Source organism: Mustela lutreola, chromosome 1, assembly GCF_030435805.1.
Source record: "Mustela lutreola isolate mMusLut2 chromosome 1, mMusLut2.pri, whole genome shotgun sequence".
In the NCBI taxonomy this organism is placed as follows: domain Eukaryota; kingdom Metazoa; phylum Chordata; class Mammalia; order Carnivora; family Mustelidae; genus Mustela; species Mustela lutreola.
Genome location: NC_081290.1, coordinates 117,764,172 through 117,785,470, shown reverse-complemented (window position 1 = coordinate 117,785,470; position 21,299 = coordinate 117,764,172). Strand labels below are relative to the sequence as shown.

General features: G+C 36.2%; 1 protein-coding gene across 7 annotated transcripts in view; it reads right to left on the bottom strand.

Annotated features, from left to right (window-relative positions):
• Positions 1-21,299, bottom strand: part of SNCA (synuclein alpha) — a 176,302-nt gene that overhangs the window by 137,705 nt on the left and 17,298 nt on the right. For all 7 annotated transcript variants that reach the window (XM_059172835.1, XM_059172851.1, XM_059172809.1 and 4 more), the window contains exon 4: positions 16,871-17,013. In XM_059172835.1, the coding sequence (XP_059028818.1) occupies positions 16,871-17,013 (143 nt within the window). The remainder of the gene's footprint in view (positions 1-16,870; positions 17,014-21,299) is intronic.

Below are 21,299 nucleotides of genomic sequence, written 5' to 3'. Positions count from 1 at the left end.
AACCAAAAACTAAAAGAGAATTAACCATGATGGCAGCAAAAGTCATTTCTTTCTGTAGGTTTGGCTGATGTGGCCTGAGAGTTTGGGTAGAGAATAACTAAGTGAAATTTAGGGCTGAATTAATTCAACTCAAAATACAATGGATAAATCAAATGAAATTTGGCATGCTGATTTATATAACCAATTTCCCCAAGTTTTAATGTGGTAGGAAGTCTTAACTCCAGGCAAATATCCAAATTTCTCTGAACATAAAAAGTGAGGATGAGGGGCACCTGGGTGGCTCAGTGGATTAAAGCCTCTGCCTTCGGTTCAGGTCACAATCCCAAGGGTCCTGGGATGGAGCCCCCCCCACCCCCGCCAGCATCGGGCTCTCTGCTCAGCAGAAAGCCTACCTTCCCCCTCTCTCTCTGCCTGTCTCTCTGTCTGCTTGTCATCTCTGTCAAATAAATAAATAAAATCTTTTTTTTTTTTTTTTCTTTTTTTTTTTTAAAGATTTTATTTATTTATTTGACAGAGAGAAATCACAAGTAGGCAGAGAGACAGGCAGAGAGAGAGAGAGGAGGAAGCAGGCTCCCTGCAGAGCAGAGAGCCCGATGCGGGACTCGATCCCAGGACCCTGAGATCATGACCTGAGCCGAAGGCAGCGGCTTAACCACTGAGCCACCCAGGCACCCTAAATAAATAAAATCTTTAAAAAAAAAAAAAGTGAGGATGATTACCACCACTGCGGCCATTAATTCTACCTCTGTAAGGCAGTATGGATAAAGCCACAGTGGGCTATTCTTGGGCTCTTCAAATTTTACTCTATCAATTAGAAGGGATCTGAGGACAGGACATAAAAAAGGACTGTGGCCCTCATGCCATTTTGCTCACACAGTTTTCACTGACCTCTAGACCTGAGGGATATATTTTGCATTAAGAAAGCAAATCTATGCAAAATTTGCATTGGATGTGAATCTAGTGACCCTTACAATTTTGTTGCAGGGCATCAGTTGTTTCCCTCTTATAGAGGAGGGATTGTCAACCCTAAAATGGTTTCCACCAGATCAAACATTACCATAGGCAGAATTTATCTGTAGTTTTGGATGGATCCTCATTTGCTATTAAAAAAAGATCTATCACACCCAAAGGTACTTCCTGAAATTAGAATTTTCTCAATTCATCAGTGTAGCCCACAGATAAAATAAGTTACCAAGCCTTCCTTTTGAATCTTGATCAATATTCAGAGGGGACTATTCCACATCACAAAGGCTAACTAGTTTTAAACGTTTTTCTCTGCTCCTAATAAAATCTGTATTGCTGAAGTATTCTGGAAGAAATAAATAAAGGGGCCTGGTATCTCAGCCAGGGCTTCCCAGAGTTCCACACAGCTGAGGAGTCCAGGCAGTGACAAATGACACGCTATTCCTGAATATGCAGCCTTTCTCTGCCTCTCATCTTCTTGCAGCTGAACACTGTCACATTCCTTATACAGGAAACCTACATTTCAGAGCTGTCATCCTTGCATAAAAGGCAGAGGGAGGGGAAAATTCCTTTATCAATCTGCCTAAACATTTCCTTTTATTATTTATATATCAATTATCATGTGAAAACACTGACTGTGTGCTTCGACCTAAAATGAGGAAAGTTGTTTTGGAAGGTGTTACTTACAAAGGAAAACACATAGTGGAGAGTCAGGAACAAAAGGATCATCCTTTTCAAGAGTAATCAGAAGCTTCCTGCCTTTATATTCCTAATCTTCTTTCTGGCTTCTTGTGCTCACCAACTGCCTAATATTGGAGGCATGTGGTTCTGCCCATCTGTCCAACAGTCAATCTAATTTATGTGATTCACTAAGAAAACATTTAATGGAGTATGAATAATGTATAATGATAAGCAGTTTTTTAAATCTCTAAGATTTATCTTGAGTGAAAGTGTTTCTTCATTCTCAAGGAGAAAGTTAATGTCACATATCCATGCACAATCAAGTAGAATTGCTACACAAGTATGGAAAAGCAAGAACTTTAGTGACAAGTATGAAAGATACAAGTAATTTTATTAGAATTGGCCCACATTCTATAATATGCCAAATCATTAGTATGCACCAAATTTCACATGGAAATCTGAAGTAGAGAATGATCTTTGCCATTTTAGACATTCTTGCTGTCTATTTTTTCAAAAATTAAGATCAGAAATTCTGGTTCGTTTTTTTTTAAAGAACACTACACCATTTGTCCCTGCTTTCAGAAGAAGGAAACAGTCTACACTTAAATGAATAAAAATCCTTTCATATATATTTATTAAGTATTGGAAAAGTGCCTGGAAGACCAGCATAGCTGGAGGGCAGTGTACCAGGAGAAAAGGGATAGGACATAAAACTTAATGAGAGCCCCATAATATAGGGCCCGTAAGTCACAGTAAGGATTTGGATTTCATTCTCGATGTGAAAGGAAGCCACTAGAGGAGTGACAGCGGGAAAGAGATGATTTGGTTTCTGTTTCAAGAATTACTGTGACTGGTGGGGAAATAGAAACAGGTAGGTCACTTGGCAGTTAGAGAAGCATTCTATGTGAAAAACTGGTGGAGGGCTAGCCTCAGGAGGTGTCAGTGGAGAAGGAAGTCATGCTAAAATCAGGGCATGTTGTGAAATATGGATGAACTGATAGCTAAAGAATTGGACAGAGAATGTAACAGAAAAAGAATTTTCACCTAAGCAACCAGATATGAATAGTATATCTGCAAATGCTAAGAAATGCTAAGACAGGTAAGAAAGGTGAAATTACTATGCATTACAGCAGTTAAAGAAAGCGGGTTTTTTTTGTTTTTTTGTTTTGTTTTGTTTTGTTTTGTTTGTTTTTTTTTTTTTTTTTTTTTGTAGTTCTTGAGGCTTGAGCGAGACATTTTGGACTGGATAAAATAAATTAAGACGGGGCATAAGAGCCTTCTCAAAGGTAAAGCAGAGTTAAAGTTACATATTGTATGAGGTAACTGGGAGATATTTTGAAAACACTTGGGGGGTCTATGTAGACTGAAGAGTTCTGTGGAGTGACTGCAAAATTATATGATTGAAAAGAAAGGGAAGACAATTAAAATATGGCCTTGAATAGTGAGATGAAACCCTGCAGCTTGATTCTATAAGTAGTAGACAGACACTGGTTAATTTTCTTGAACTAATCTAGCTAGTAGCTTCCAAATTATGTTACAGGAAGTACGGCCAAAGGCCATTTCACAGATTCCAAAGATAGATCAATGTAGATGCAATCACAAAATGGCTGAACTCTGAGAAGATCAAGTAGATTTCTAAAGAAAATATAACCATAAATTTCATTTTACACACACACCCACACTCTTACTCATACATATATATATACACATATACAATACTAAGCCACTACTCAAAACATAAACTACTACCCTCCCCAAGTCAGTCTTTTGCAGTTTCTTTTTATAAAGGTATCACAGTAAATTTCTATTTAGAATTGAATTCTATGTATCCTGAATACATATATCAATCAGTCAATTCTTACGATGTTTCAGTAAACTTGTAGGTCCAAAAATACAACATTTTAAAATGTGACCTTTGGAATTTGGGAGGGTCTGATCTGCTAGATATGACTAAAAGGCAGTACCTATTAATGAGATATTCAGAGGCTAAAAGGAAAACTAAAGAATATAAAGGCTCTCCCAGTCCAGGTACAAGACCTTGGAACATATATAAAATAAACTATGCACTGTGAATGGACTTACCTAATTACAATAGAAATTAACTACAGTAAAAGAAAAAAAAGTCTATCAAAAAAGTATAATTTTATAACTTTCTATATGTTATCAGGTTAATAAAACCATTAAAAGTTATTCATAAGCTTAGGGATTAGAGCATTCCGTGGATAAAGCATACTGAAACAAGAAAGGCAAAGTTCTGAGCATACATGAAAATAAAGTGATGATAACTTTCTCAGAGCCCAGAAGGTTTGTATTACAAGTTTGCAAAGTCAAATTGTATGGTCCTACATGATCAGATAAACTTGCCAAAAATGAAAGAACAAATAAAGTATTACATTCATTCAGGCAATACAACCCATTACTCCTTGAAAGTCTTTGTTAAAATTTATCTTGAGGGGGTGCCTGGGTGGCTCGATCATTAAGCATCTGCCTTCAGCTCAGGTCATGATCTCCGGGTCCTGGGATCAAGCCCTGCATTGGGCTCCCTGCTCAGCGGGAGCTTACGTCTCCCTCTCCCATTCCCCCGTTTATGTTCCTTTTCTTGCTCTCTCTCTCTCTGTCAAGCAAATAAACTTGAAAAATATAAAAAAAAAATTTATCTTGAAATTTGGATGTGTTACCCAGTATTATTTGATGGCAACAAACAATGCTGAAATGGTATTTTAATTTTGTTTGATAATTGGGATCAAGAGAAATCAATGAGAGACTATAAACAGATTATTTTTTGAGAAATATAGTAAGAGATTGATAGTGCTATGACATCTCACTCAGAGACAACCTTACTTCAGACTTGAAGGGAAGACAAGGAAGGTGGGGAAGAAATCTTCAAGCAAAGTCTATACCATTAATAGAGTAAGAAACTCCTACATATACTCATCATGATTAAGAGTTCAATGTCAATGCCTAGACCACAAGAAACTGGTCTCGAATATCACTATATTTCTGATGCTGCCTGGTATAGTATCTTACACACAGCATGACTTCAACAAATATGGACTAGATGAACTGATGAATAAATAGGTGAATGGATGAATAACAAATGTACAACCGTATGTTTAAATACCCATAAAGCTGATTTTTTCACATTAGTAGAACAAATGTAACCAGAACTGGGAACACCAAGAAGGAAAATTAGCTTCTTTACATTTTAATTGTGCTAAAATCAGCAGAACGCTTAGTCACGTAAGTGTCGAAGAGAGTAGAATATTATAAATACTATTTATTATGCTTTTGTTATGAGTCTAATACATATTTGTTAAAGGAAATTGACAAAAATCCAAATAAGCAAGAGGGAACAATAAAATGACTGTAATCCAAGACCCAGAAATCATCTGTTACAGTGTTTCCTCAAGGACAACGTAGGAGGACTTCTTGTGGTCACGGTAATGCCTGGGGAGTATTACTGGCATCTCACAAGCAACGCCTAAGGCTGGGACACTTCCTACAGTGAGTGAGAGAGTTCCCCAGAGCAAAATATTATCCAGCTGGAAATGCAAAGTGCTTCATTGAGAAAAACTGAGAGCTTGGTGCATTACTTCAGGTCTTCTTATATAAGTATATCATACATAGATTGTTTGTTAAATAAAAATAGTAATACTATACAAACTGTTCATATTGTTTGGTCAACTGTTCTTATCACTTAATGCAACAAGGGCATCCTTCCACTCCTTTAATCATTCTTCTGTGGCAACATTTTAATGGCTGCTCAGCATACCACTGTATGGATCAATCATATCTTAGGCTTTATCAACTTCATCTGAGACCCTATTGTGAAATGTCTAACTTTTTTTCCAACTTAACGTTATAATCAATGCTGAGATGAACATCTTTAAATTAAAATTCATGATCATTTAAGTTCTTAGAAGTGAAACTGTTGAATCAAGGAATATCCATAATTTCAATGCTTTAATGTAGATTTCCAACACATCTCCAAGAGTGGTTTTTATCAGTTTATTATCCAACCATACTGTTGGTGATTGAGTTAACATCTCTCACATAAAGTTGCTAGAAATGGGAAACAGCAGCTGAGGGCATGGTGACCTTGGGTAATAGCTGTAATACATAACTCCCTATCCCCCATCTAAACAGGAGGCGCAAGGACTGTTATAACATGAACAATGAAACTAAATTATATAAGTTCAAGTGAACTTTTCATTATTATTTTCATTTATTTTCCCATCAGTAAAGTTTGAAAAGAGGAGAGAGATTTCCAAGGAAATAGATTTGAAAAAAAGGTGTTAGTGGAGCGTGGGAATGTCTTTTCCCTTGAACTCTTCTCTATGGAGACAAGGGGTAACTCATGAGCTTGGAGAGGTCTGTGTGCTGGGAAGGCTCACATCTTATTCCCTGGTGGGATTCTGCCTAAAGAGCAGGAGCTGCTAGCTTACCCAGGGCCAACACAATATAGGCAAATAACCACAGAGACATGGAGGACGGACATACCAAGCTGGAGAGTTGAATCCCAGTCTCCCCACCTCCACATCCCCTGATTCCTGAGAGCTGAGGCCAGTGTGGTGGAGATTCCTAGGTTTTCCCTGAGTTCAGATTAGGCAGAAAGAAGAGAACACAGGCTCTAGGGGCCAAGTGTGGAGGATGGAGGCAGAGAGTGATAGGAGAGTATGTTTGTCCTCGACCTTGAGGTTAGGAGGGGATAGTTGGGCAGATTTAGAGATACAATGTACCACATCAGAGAGGCACCCTGGGACATTTGTGGCTGTGCTGAATGAAAGCCAGGATGGATCAAAAGCAAGGATATCGTTATACCTATACCCCTTCTTTCCCCCTTTGCAGATCTATCATCCCATTTTCAAGTGAACTTGGGAAGAGGAAACTTGAGCTCATGTTGAGCTCTGACAACAAACAAACTTTCTATTTGGTTGAATATTTATATAATGAGTCTGTTTTACCTTGCAAATAACTAAAATAAGATTAAATGCCAGGCCTTAAAGATTATAAACTAAGCCTTAGTGCTTGTCATGAAGGTGTCAAAATCAGATAAGCTTGGAATTTTACCACCTCTGGAATTGCTCCCATTCTAGAAAGTTCTGGCATACAAAATTAGCTTCAAGAAAAACCTCCTGGGCTCCTTCCCTTCATTGGACTTTCCTGCCTTTTTTTTTTTTTTTAAAGATTTTATTTATTTCAGAGAGAGAGAGAGGAAAAGAGAACATGAGTAGGGGGAGGAGCAGACTCCCCACTGAGCTGAGAGCCTGATGCAGGGCTTGATCCCAGGACTGCAGGATCATGATCTGAGCAGAAGGCACATGTTTAACTGAGCATCCCATCCTGTCTTTGCGTTTAAGGGAAGGGGCCAAGACAACATAGCCAATTCTTAGACCTGTCCCTTTTCAGGTCAGAAAAAAGCTTCATCTGGATATGGTACAAAAAAAAAAAAAAAAAAAGTTTCATATGAATGAAGAAAGTCATTTCTCTGGCCTTATCCAAGAGATCTTACAGAAGAAAATGGCCATAAAAGAATAGGATTTAGATATGAAATGCTGAGTCCTGATACTCTCTAAATATCTCTAACCCAGAACCTAAACACCAGCCTTATTAAGAAAAAGACAAAAAGAGTGAGTGGGGACAGTTTCAGTCAGCCTGGGGCATCTTAGACATGACCTCCAGTAAATACCCAGACCTATTCTCCATGGGTTTGACATTAAGAAGACATTAGAAAAGATAGCAACTCTATCCCTAACAAGATACTAGGGCTCCAGGACTTTCTTCTGTTCAAAAGAGAAAATTTTTAACTTTGTTTACTCCAGTGTTTCCCAAAATTATTTCTTTCTAATTACATGTGTATAATATTCAATAGAACCACACTGGAGAAAGCAAATGAAAAGAACTGTAGTGTGACTTCATTTTATTTAGGTAAACAAAGTAAGATGTTCATTGAATGGTTTTTCCACTTTGTGTTTACAATTTACTTACATGAACAAGACCTATAATCATATATCTAACAAAATTCAAAGAAAATGCAGGTTCTTCTTAACAAAATGTCCTCACTATATAACATATCACAATTGATTGTTTATCTTTTGTCTGAATGATCTCATTGCATTCACGCTGACTGTGCTGTGGCCGGCCAGTTATAGACACTTGAGTAGCTTTGGTTTAGAAAGGTTAAATGAGTTGCCAGAGGTCTGGCAATGCATAATTGAACAAAATGGCTTAAAATTCAAGCCATTAAACATACTCAAAACATTCTGAATTCATTTAATCCAATACTTTTCTTTCACAGATGAGAAAATCTATGCTTAGAGGGATGAGATGGCATCATCCAGCAGAGGGAGAGAGACAAGACCAACTTCACTATTCCCTGACTTAAAACTCGTGCCCTGCATACTAAGCTATGCTTTTTCTATACACATGACAAAATCAAATGACGTAGATAAACCAGGAACCCAGTATAAAGACAACGGCCAGCTGGCTATCCTGATGAGTCAAAGAACAGATATAGAGCAGCTTTAATTAGAAAACTTATGAACTGCTTTTGTTTTAAACTCACAAGTGTTGGTTTTCCTTTACAAGAAGAACACCATGAAAGGATTACTACTTTAAGCAGTTCTTAGTTATTAAGATGAGATTATTATTTTTCTTAAAGATATTTGACAGAGAGACAGAGAGAGGCAGAGAGGCAGGCAGAGAGAGGGGGGAAGCAGGCTCCCTCCTGAGCAAAGAGCCCAATGTGGGACTTGATCCCAGGGCCCTGAGATTATGACCTGAGCCAAAGGCAGAGGCTTAACCCACTGAGCCACCCAGGCACCCCAAGATGAGATTATTTTTTAAAAGTGCCTACTTTACATATGTCATAATGTTAACAACTAAAGACGAGGTATTTTTAATACCACTGTATGCTTTGCATGACAACTGTATTAATCCCCAAACTCAGTGACATTGGTAAGAGCACATGCCTTCTCCAGCTTCACTAGATATCAAATAATACACAATCTACAGACCAAAACCTGGACCCCTAAGACTAAAAACTGTATGTACATGCTCAGAAACCTTGTGGGGTGAAATAGAAATACTGAAAGGGCAATGCTCCACTCTTTTGAAGATTTCTAACAATCAAATAGGACAAAGTGTATATACATGTGAATTGGAGATATTTTACTATTATGGTTAATCAGACAGCTAAATTCTATTCTTAAATTCTAAAATCTTTAATTAAAAGTTCACATCATTCTTCACAATTCACAAAGCTGCCAACTGAATATATTCTTATGAGTTGAGTTCCAATAGATTTATTATATTTTGTTAGTGTGAGGAACACAAAAGAAGAGTAAGACAGTTTCTACCTCTAATCAGGAAGACAAAATGATAGTCTTTTTTAAAAACCTTTTTATTCATTCATTCAACTGTTTATTCAACAAACATAACTTCTGGCTAGGTGTTCCTTGTATTAATGTATACTACAGGCTCATTAAGAATTAAATACTATATTGAGAATTTTCAAAATAACTGTTTGGTAATTCCAGAACTACCTGATAAAGAATATTGAAATTGTGGGACGCCTAGGTGGCTCAGTGGGTTAAGGCCTCTGCCTTTGGCTCAGGTCATGATCTCAGGGTCCTGGGATCAAGCCCCACATGGGGCTCTCTGCTCGGCAGGGAACCTCCTTCCCTTTCTCTCTCTGCCTGCCTCTCTGCCTACTTGTGATCTCTGTCTGTCAAATAAATAAATAAAATCTTAATAAAAAAAAAAAGAATATTGAAATTGTAACTTAAATATTTAAATGTTTTGCAAAGTTTTGATAAAATTTCTTATAAAAGAATTACCTCCTATTTTAGTTGACAAATTACTTATTTTTTATCCTCATCATGGAACAATTGGGTTGATGAGATGTATCATTCAATTCTAGTTCCACAATTATGTATTTGCATGCAAAACACAATTGGCATCTCATTTACCTTATTTCTGTTCTTTTGAATTCAAGTAAACATACTTTGTCCTAGATTTTTGTGTATTTTGAGTATCTAATTTCTCTTGATAAAGCTAACAATACCATCAAATATTTCCCTAAAAATGGGAAAACTAAAAGCCTGTATTTGAATGGCAAAAAATAAAATTACTCTAACTTTTTAGGAACAGAAAGGCTGGTTATCATTGAAGTTTGGAAAATGATTATTATATGTTATAATAAACAAACATGTCTATTTCCTTTATTCCTGTCACATAAACATATTAATATTCTTTTTCTAGGTTTGCCATTGAATTATAAAGTGGAAACATAGCTCAGATGGCAACAAAAGTTTAAAATGAAAACACCTAAGTTTGAAATCATTCTCTATATAGTAATATCTGATTCATGAAACTATCAAAAATATCATGCTCTCTTCACATATGAAGGGACACTAACAATAGATGTTAGCCACCTGCACAGGGAAATCTGGTCATGGCTTTCATTGCATTCAGTAGAATTTTAATTCATATTAAGCATTTATGAAGGAATAAGCCATTTTCACAAATATGAGTTAAAGCTGTTTGCTAGTGTGCCTTGAAGCAGTTCTATCACAGTCTTCCCATAACACATTTTCTAACAAACACAAGTATTATCACCATTGGTTCTTTGGACACTGAAATTGGATTTGTAGTCATGTATATATTATGGGGCTATAATGCTTACACATTATTAACTACTGGTGCTAGGACTCAGGTGGAAATATTTTTATGTTTCTGTCTAAATGGCTAAAATATTGTAGCTGTTCTCTCTATGTGTGTAAGTTAATTTCATAATCTGCTCACACAAACAAAATTCGAAGTATAATATTTATTGAGACTATAAGTCTCTCTCATTCCTAACAAAAAGCGTTTTTTTTTTTTCCCATGATGGATATAAACTCATTGCAAATACATACACATTCTCAAAGAGTAGAGATGATGCTCCTTTTTGCCAGGGGTAAGTCTGTCAGTTGCTGTGCCTAGACCACATTTCTGGAAGGCAGGAGTCAGGCATACGTTATTCACCTCAGTACTCCTCAGAGTGCCCAAATGAGTGTTCAATACATCCCAAGAACCCATTAAATAAATGAATGATATTGAATTTTAATGAAAACATAATCATAAGCCTAAGTTTCTTACAACTTCATATATAATTATTGTACACTTTCCCTTTTACAACCTTACTAATTTAAGGGTCATTAGGAATCATAATTCATCCAGTCTGAACCCAGTGAAATATTAGATACAAAGAAAGCCCATCGTAATAGATGTGTTTCTAAGTAGAGAGACTTTGCGTAATATTAATAGACTTTCATATGAACTTAAAAATTGATTTTTACATATCAAATTGCAAAATATTACTGATTATATACATGTTAAAAACAAATCAATCAGGTCAATTAGGTTTTTCCTTTAACTACAACATGCTTTAACCTAAGATTATAATGCTATTAACAGTATGTGCCACTCTCACCACAAGTAAAAATCAGGCAACTCCCTGTGCCACAGAACTTTTAGGTTAGGTTTTCTTGTTGTGGTGTTTTTTTGTTCTTTTTTTTTTTTTTTTTTTTTTTTTTTTAAGATCCTATTTATTTATTTGACAGACAGAGATCACGAGTAGGCAGAAAGGCAGGCGGGGCAGGGTGGGGGGTGGTGTAGGCTCCCCGCTGAGCAGAAAGCCTGATGCAGGGCTCCATCCCAGGACCCTGGGATCATGACCTGAGCCAAAGGCAGAGGCTTAACCCACTAAGCCACTAAGCCACCCAGGTGCCCCCTTGGGTTAGGTTTAAATATAACTAATGTCATGTTGGTCATCTTCAGACATCAAGCACAAAAGCAAGACTCAAATTTCTAATTATTTGAGCAATATAACAGATCTATCATTATTAAACATTTAAGAAGAATGTATTATAAATCAGAGTATTTCACAGGGTCCTGGGATCGAGCCTGCATCGGGCTCTCTGCTCGGCGGGGAGCCTGCTTCCCCCTCTATCTCTCTGCCTGCCTCTCTGTCTACTTGTGATCTCTGTCAAATAAATAAATAAAAATAAATTACACCTATGATCTGTGTATACTTCTTCAAAGAAATCTGAAAGACTGTCTGTGATCTTTGGCTTTTTGTGAGATCAGCATAAATGAGTTCATTTAGGTCAACATCCATCGTCTGATTATTTAATTAGAAGGTATAGAACACTCAAGTGTTTATAAATAAGTCTGCATCAAACTAAACATGATAGCCCTGGTAAGTCAAAGGAAATTAAGGAGAAGGACATTTAAATGTTACAAAAAATGACACATTCCTGCTTTGTTTTATTCCTCTACCCCACACTAGGTTAGCTATCCTCTTATGAATGAAGTCAGGAGACCAAGTACGCACGTTTCTGCCCATTTGCAATCAATATTTTCTGGATAACTGTGCTGGGGATAGTAAAAATTTCTTACATTCTAACTTTTTCAAAATGGCATTGTTTAGGAACTTCATTTTAATTCTAAAGAAAAAAGTAAATATATGAATATTTCAAGTATCTGAGGCTGTAAATACTTCAAACTTATTTATTGCATGAAACCTATTAATATCCATGTAAGTAGGTCTGTGACTAAATAGGATGTGATAATAAAGCTAAGTGCTGTACTATTTGTCAGGCAGTGGCTTGATCGTATATGTAAAACTTTACCCTCCATAAATAAAAAAAATACATAAGTATAGACCTGAGGGATGCTGAGGATCCAACTCTTCTACTGCATTGCAGCACTAAAGAAATGCTTCTCTATCCAGCAAGGATTTATTTGAGCAGTAACCACAGGCAAAGAAAGCACTGCTGAGAGGTCAGAATGGAGCAAATGTTGTGACCAGCTGTATATTGCAAACATAGATGTACTACAGATTAACTCTTACTCGTTACGCTTGCTTACAGTAGTTTTGGTACGAGCAGATAACTTGTTCTCAATAGAAGCAGGAAACAATTTGAGAATAAAAGAAAAAAAATTCCAGACGCAATAGTTTTGTATAGCATCTGGTCTGCCATGTTTTGTAAATACTGGAGAAGCTTTGACCAGTTTGACTTAGAGATGGAATGTAACTTTGCTTACAAAAATTGCTATTAAGCTCCTGTTTAAGTTGTTCTAATTTTCTGTGACCACACTAAAAGCAAAAGATAAATGTGAATAAAATGTAAAAAAAAAAAAAAGTAGAAAACAAATTTTGTCTACATAATACCAGTTTGTTTGAACTTAAAACTTGAGCATTTCTGCCAATGCATTTGCAGCCTGTTTCTTCTACTCCAATTAAATGAATGAGCTTCAGGAATTGAATTGTATAGCAGATAATCTCTTTTGTGAACACAGGTAAAAATATAGATCAACAGATGCATTATTCTAATGTATTCAGTACAGGAGCTAATAATATTTGATAAAGCAAATTCTTAGAATTCAAGACATCCCACTTATCCTTTAATCTAATATCTTAGAATAAGAAATTATTAGTAAGGATATCTTCAATCATATGAAATTCAAATAAAAAAAAACTTAGGTATCTGTCATCATATCTCTCTGTTAACATCAAAAGGAGATAGAGTATACCAAAACAAATGGTCCCAAAGAGATGAATTTAGCAAAGAAAAACTGAAAAATCAAAATGAGCTACTAGAACTCTTGGCTTCTAAAAGAAAAAGGAAAGAAAGAAAGAAAGAGAAAGAAAGAAAGAAAGAAAGAAAGAAAACACCAAAGAAGAAAAGAAAGAAAAGAGGAAAGGAAGGAAAGGAGAAAGGAAGGGAGAAAGAAAGAAAAAAGATTTGTTCCACTATCAATCATGGAGTAATGGGCCAAAGAGCCTCAAAAGACATGAGGGCTAAACATCAATGTAGCCACTACTTTTGCATACTGCTGATATTTAAGAGAGGCACCTACTGCCAAGAGAATGGCACAGCCATTAATCCACTTCAACGAGCTAACACCCCGCAATCCTGCTAACCACATCCCTCTTCCTCCAAGCCTTATGAAATGTATCACCAAATCTTGTTGATATTACCTCCTACATAGTCTTTAAATTAATCTATTTCTTTCTTTTCCCCCACCTACACCTTAGAATAAGCAGTCATCTCCTCTTTCCAACACAGCCCACAAACACGTCTCTGCTTTACACCCTTCCCTCCCTTTAATATCTCTCCTGCCTGGAGAGCAGAGGTATCTTTTCAACATGCAAAATTATAACCTGATATTCTTGCTTAAAAGTTTTTTAATAGGTTCTGTCATTCTTAGAATAAAGACCAACATTCTCAACATAGCCAACGAGAATGGGACCCCCTTCAAATTTCTCCAGTGTCTTCTACTTTATTTTCTGTGGCTCCAGCTGCAGTCCTCTTTGACTTGCCAAAGTCCCCATCCTACCATGTGAGATTTCTTCATGTTGGTAGTTTTGCCTGCTGTGTGTGTGTTTTTTTTTTCCAACTCCCACTTGTTTATTAATTGCCAGTCATCTGATCTCAATGCAGACATCACTTCCTCAGGGAAGCCTCTATAGTACTCTCTCTTATCCCTACCCCATTCTAGCTGGGATGTTCTCAGCATTATGTACTCCATAGCATTTCACAGTTTAGAACGGCATACTTATTGCATGATAATTAGGTGATTATTATAAATCTTTGTCACTAGACTGTAAGCTCAATGAAGAGAGAAGCCATGTATGGGTTTTCTCATCATTTTAACCACAATATCTAGCAGAGTTTCAGACACATAGTGAGCAAGCATTATTTCTTGAATGAAGAATGAGTATGCCAATGGAGTCATTAACAACTAGTTAAACCAACAATAATCTGCTTATTTCCATTTAACAGAATCATTTTGATCAGTTTGAATGATGAAATTCCATTATTTCAAATCTCAAAATGAACAAATTGAATGATTTTATCTAAACTCTCTAACATCTTTGGCATTTCATAGATATGGCCAGAATGAAAAGATTATTAGCATCCTCCTTGAGTTATAATAGAAACTCAGAACATTGTTGCTAAATTAGGCTTTAACAATTTTCTCATACAGTTTCTCATTATGTGAGAAAGAGTCTTAGGAGATACTCAAAAGGTCAACCAGCCTGTTGGTAGCAGAGCAGGGATGAAAATCAGCCATTTAAACTTTCAGTTTTATGTGTTGCTTTTTTTTTTTTTCCTATAACTATACCGCAATTTCTGGGTTTTATGGCTTCATTTTCATATTAAAAATTTGGAAGAACTTGTAAGTACCCATAAGAGAAATATTTCCAAATGGTTAATTTTATCATATCATTTAGATTTCTGCTTTAAAGTATTAAAATAAATAGCAACATTTTTAGAAAAGTTAAAAAAATCTAATTTTATAAGAAATGAAGCACTTTCATGCCTTATTTGCAATATACATAGTATTCCTTAAATAGGAATGAGAAGGAGATGGTACATGTTTCCCCGGTTTCTTAATATTCTGAAGCACAGAATTTTTCCAGTTAAATCTGGTTTTCTATAATTCAATTTATAAAAACCCAAAAGGAAGTTAGGTTTTGAGGAAGTGGTTGGGGAAGTGACAGAGCGTATGGAAAAACAGTCAGTTACAACTGGGCATATGACCTTGGACTCTCACATCCCCCTGTAGATTCTATTTTCCTTATCTGTACAACCAGAAGATTAGTCTAAATGATGGGTTTTGTCTGTTAATGGGCTTCCAAGATCCCCCCGAAGAACTTTATCATGTGTATTTCTGAGAAGATAGTCCATAGCTTCTACGTGATTGGCAGAAGGGCTTGGGACATTAAACAGATTACTTGCTATATTAATAGCTGAAGTCTGTCCTACCTTTTGAAATGTAGTAAAGCTATAATCATAAATTCAGACAGAAAATATAAATTTGTATAATTATTAGCATAAGAAATAAAATTATTTGAAGAGGACAACCTACACAAAGGAATACTACTATTATTAACCATACACTTCAGTGTTAGCTGAAGAGCCACACTAGAAGCCCAGCCCAGATTTTCTGTACGTAGCATCAATTGCCCAGATAATATAAATGCATGTGATAAATCTCAATATGTCACAGGTTTTTAGTACCACATTTTTATTATCAGTGTTTTAATGATCAATCAAGGAAGGCCTGCTACGTAGAATTACATGGAGTGGAAACAATCCAGAGCAGCTTGCCAGCAAACTTTTTTACATAGCAACTATGGCTCTTCAACTATCCGAAAGTTATACTCAAAATGGTTTTCAAATAGATATTTTGAAAACTACATAAGAAAGTAGTTTTATGTGCTGGTTTGTACAAGAGGGAAAAGTAGAGTAGGAAGACTGGGAACAGCAGAGGTGAGGAGAAGGGTTCCAATCTCAAATAGGTCAGGGCAGGCCTCATGGAGAAGGTAGCATTTAACAAAGGCCTGAGGAGAGGAGAGAGTGAGCCAAATATATAACCTGGGAAGAGCTTTCCGAACAGAGGGAGACACCAGGGCAAGAAAAGTACTTGATTTGTTCAAAGAAGAGCAAGGAGCCCATGGTGCCAAAGGAACAGCAAAAATCTCTGCTGCTGTGGTCACAAAACCTTTGAAATTTCATCTTCCAGTTGATACTTCATTTTCTATCACTTACCTGTTTAAAATGAAAGTCATAATACCTTTCATATAATCATACTAGAGTCTCATAGTTGTCAAAAATATAGTCAAGGTTCTTCTGAGAATTTTAGAATCACCCCAAAACCACAATCTCTGGCCGGTGTGCAATTTCACTCTCAGTCTCTACAAACATATATTTGCAAATAAGCCGCTATGTGACAAGCAAATATGCCATCTAATAAGAGATGATGTCATTATAAAGAAATCAAGTGAAAGATCTTTAGTTTGACAATTCGTCAGTTGGGCACAAAGCATTCATTATATCCCAACAAAGAGAGATTGCAAGATTCATAGCTAACATGAAAGCACCCTTTCTTTCTGAAATGCCACTGTTCTTTTGGCGTTTCTTATGTTGTTCATTTCATTAACTTTATTCCAGAAAATGAAACAATCATAATTACTGTACAATTTTCATAGCATTTATCTGGGTTAATACCTCCAAAAAGAATATGTACATAAAAGTAGTCCCTTTCTTGAGAAGAGGGTCAGTCAGCCCTTTCCCAAGTGAGCATCTTATTCCTGCCTAGTGTCTTCCACAAAAATGCCCTGTGATCCCTAGAACTTTACCAATGTAACATAAATTGTGTGCAACCATACCTTGCCCAGCTGATCCTTTTTGCCAAAGCCAGTGGCAGCTGCAATGCTCCCTGCTCCCTCCACAGTCTTCTGTGCTACTGCTGTCACCCCCGTCACCACCGCCTCACCCACATTTGTCACTTGCTCTTTGGTCTTCTCAGCCACTGGGATAAATCCAGAACAACAACAGATTAAGGGACAATTAAACAACAGGGACTGAAAATAATTTTATTTCCACTAGCTGTCAACTTCTAAAGACCTGTATTTGCACATACTATAAATAACTGAAGTGTCAGAAGAAATAAAAGCCTGAGATATTTGAGTGTGGTTTAGACAACATTAAATCTTTGCTAAGATATGTTGCTGTAATCATGCAGATATTAAAACATGTTTCAAGTGTAATGATCACAAATAAAACCTTTGAGCAATGGAAGTTTGGCTAACATTTTATTAAGGAAAATCTGGAAAAGGCAACGATTATAGATGCAGCTATTGTGGTATCATGTGGTATCGGTATATATTTCTTTATTTCATTTTCAATATCATTCTTTAATTTCACCTGGCCTGTTCATTTTCACCATGCCTTCTGAGCCAGACAACACATAGGTTTTCCTGTTACCATCAGAAATGAAAAATACAAATGGCATGACACTATACAAAAAAACCCTGAAGACTCCACCAAAAAATTACTAGAACTGATAAACAAATTCAAATAAGTTACAGGATACAAAATCAATCTACAGAAACCTGTTGCATTTTTATACACCAATAATAAAGCAGCAGAGAGAGAAGTGAAGAAAACAATCTCATTTACAATTGCACCAAAAATAATGAGATCTGTAGGAATGAATTTAACCAAAGAGGTTGAAGATCTGTTCTCTGAAAACCATAAAACACTGATGAAAGAAACTGAAGACAACATGAAGAAATGGAAAGATATTCCATACTTACGTCCTGAAAAAAAAAAATATTGTTAAAATGTCTATTCTACCCAAAACAATCTCCACATTTGATGCAATCCCTATCAAAATATCAACATCAGTTTTCACAGAACTATAGCAAGCAATTAATTCTAAAATTTGAAAGAGACTTCAAATAGCCAGAGCAACCTTGAAAAAGAAAAAGCAAAGCTGGAGGCATCACAATCCCGGACTTCAAGTTCTATTACAAAGCTGTAGTGATCAAAACGGTATGGTACAACACAAACAGACACATACATCAGAAGAACAGAATAGAAAGCCCAGAAACTAACCCACAACTACATGGTCAGTTAATCTTTGACAAAGCAAGGAAAGAATGTCCAATGGAAAAAGGACAGTCTCTTCAACAAATGGTGTTGGGAAAACTGGACAGCAGCATGCAAAAGAATGATACTAAACAACTTTCTTACACCATACACAAAAACAAAGTCAAAATGGTTTAAAAACCTAAATGGGAGACCTGAAACAATAAAAATCCTAGAAGAGAACCAGGCACTAATTTCTTTGACATTGGCCATAGCAACTTTATTCTAGATTTGTCTCCCGAGGCAAGAGAAATAAAAGCAAAACTAAACGAGTAAAACTAGATCAAATTAAAAAGCTTCTGTACAGCAAAGGAAACAATCAACAAAACTAAAACCTATGGAATGAAAGAATATATTTGCAAATGACCTATACGATGAAGGGTATGTAACAAAAAATATATAGAACTTATAGACCTTAACACCCCAAAACCAAATAATACAACTGAAAGATGGGCAGAAGACATGAACAGCCATTTCACCAAAGAAGACATCCAAAGTGCAACAGATATGTGAAAAGATGTTCATCATCACTTACCATTAGGAAAATGCAAATCAAAGCTACAATGAGATATCACCTCACACCTGTCAAATTGGCTAAAATCAACAACATAAAAACAAGTGTTGGTGAGGATATGGAGTAAAAGGAACTACAAACTGGTGCAGACACTGTGGAAAACAGTATGAAGTTCCCTCAGAAAGTTAAAAATAGAACTACCCTATGATCCAGCAATCACACTACTGAGTATTTACCTAAAAATACAAAAACACTAATTCAGAGGGATACAGGCACCTGATGCTTACAGTAGCACTATTTACAATAGCCAAAAAATGGAAACAGCCCAAATGTCCACTAATTGATGAATGGATGAAGAAGATATAATTAATATAGGTACATATATAATGTAATATTATTCAACCATAAAAAAGAATGGAATCTTGTCATTTACAATAACATAGAAGGAGCTAGAGAGTATAATGCTAAGTGAAATAAGTCAGAGAAAGACAAATATATGGTATCACTCATATGTGGAATTTATGGGTTTTTTTTATATGTAGAATTTAAGAAACAAATGAGCAAAGGGAAAGAAAGGAGAGAGAGGGACAAATGAAGAAACAGACTCTTAATTATAGAGAATAAACTAATGGTAATTGGAGGCAATCGGGGACGGGGAGGCGGGTTCGATAGGTGATGGGGATTAAGTGCACTGTGGTAAGCACCAGGTGCTGCATGGAATTACTGAGTCACTATATTGTACACATGACACTAATATAACATTGTATGTTCACTGACTGGAATTAAAATAAAAAATGTAAAAAGCCGGGGCACCTGGGTGGCTCAGTGGGTTAAAGCCTCTGCTTTCGGCTCAGGTCATGGTCCCAGGGTCCTGGGATTGAGACCTGCGTTGGGCTCTCTGCTCAGCAGGGGGCCTGCTTCCTCCTCTCTCTCTGCCTGCCTCTCTGCCTACTTGTGATCTGTCAAATAAATAAAATCTTTAAAAAAAAAAAAAAAGTAAAAAGCCAAAAAAATGAACAATAGATTAAGGGATGGTTATGAAGATTTTGATCCTTTTATCAAATGTCAAGTGGCTGAAAAAACAGTTTTTAATAAAAAGGTTGACTTTCAACAATTTTAATGGTAACAAAAGAGCTAGGCATTAAGTATGAAAATGAAGTTTGCTGAGCAAACTTATAATTTCTTTTCACAAAACAAACTACAGTACGGTGATTCAGTAGATTTTTTTAATAAGTTAAAAATTTAGAGAAGTCAGTGTAAATAGTTTGGGATTAGATTTAGTAGCAGATTTACTCTGGTATCAAAAATTCTCCAAGGGGCACCTGGGTGGCTCAGTCATTAAGTGTTTGCCTTATGGCTGAGGTCATGATCCCAGGGTCAGGGGTTCAAGCCCCGCATCGGGCTCTCTGCTCAGTGGGGATCCTGCTTCTCCCTCTCCCACTACTGCTCTGCCTGCTTGTGCTCTCTTGCTTTCTCTGTCAAATAAATAAATAAAATCTTTAAAAAAAAAAATTCTCCAAGACTACATCTGATATAATTGCTGGATTAATCTTTTTTTCTGTTACCTCCATGCAATTGCCAAATAAAGGAACCTCCAATTTAAAAAATTTGCTTCAACTAAATGAAGAATTCTATGAAAAAACCAAAGACGAGAGCTTCTGCGCTTTTAATAATCTCAAGGTCAATAGAGAAATAAAACTAAACTGCTCTTCACCTAAAATTAATATTCATAAAGCCTACATCTTACATCTCATGCCCATCTATGTAATCCTAGCCTTTTTCCCTTTTTGCCTCACAAACTCCTTTTTTTCTTTCTTTTTTCCCCAGATTTCAGGAATTTAGGGTTTTGAGTGATATTTTTCCTCAGGCCCTGTCCTAAGCAAATAGAAACATTTTTTTTTTCTTAATTTGGTTATACTTTTGCTTGTGTACATCATCTCCAGATAGTCTCAAGCCCAGGGAATTGGATGGGCTGCACTGTCAGCTGTTACATTGGCAAATGTTCTTAACTAGTCACATGATTATCGTACAGCCTGCACGTCACCCACTGCAGAAGGCCAGGGATTGATTAATGGGGACAAAGCAGCTGGATAGCAGGTCACAGAAGTAAGATGGTCTATAAGGACAGATGCTACTCTTCAGTTCTGGGCAATGTGGGGAAGGTGAAAGTGACCCCAGAGTCTGAAATCAGGAAGAGTCCCCAGAAGGTGTTGCTTGATATTTGCCTTTCACCACTTGGGGGATCCAGTGGATGCCTCCTAACAAGTAATGGCTATTCCCAATGCAAAGTTCAATTTAAATGCCAGTGAAAAGCTATCCTGGAGATTTCGTGTTTTTAAACATTTCCAGAATGTTGATCCTTTAAAAATAGTGAATTGTGGGCTTTAACTTGTCTTGTCATCTTTTTTTCCTTTTCCAAGAACATGAATAAAAAATTTTGCTTGAAAAATGAACTTTCTTATAATATCTCAAACAAGAATAAATTTTGATCTTAAAAAAGAGAAAAAATTTTGATCTTTTCATAGATTCATGATTTTTGTACCAGCCACAAAATGTTATATTTATAATATCTAGACCATTCTTTGTATACGTATACACATTAATTTATTTTTACTGCAGTGAACGTCACTGCAGTAAAATGCACTTTATAC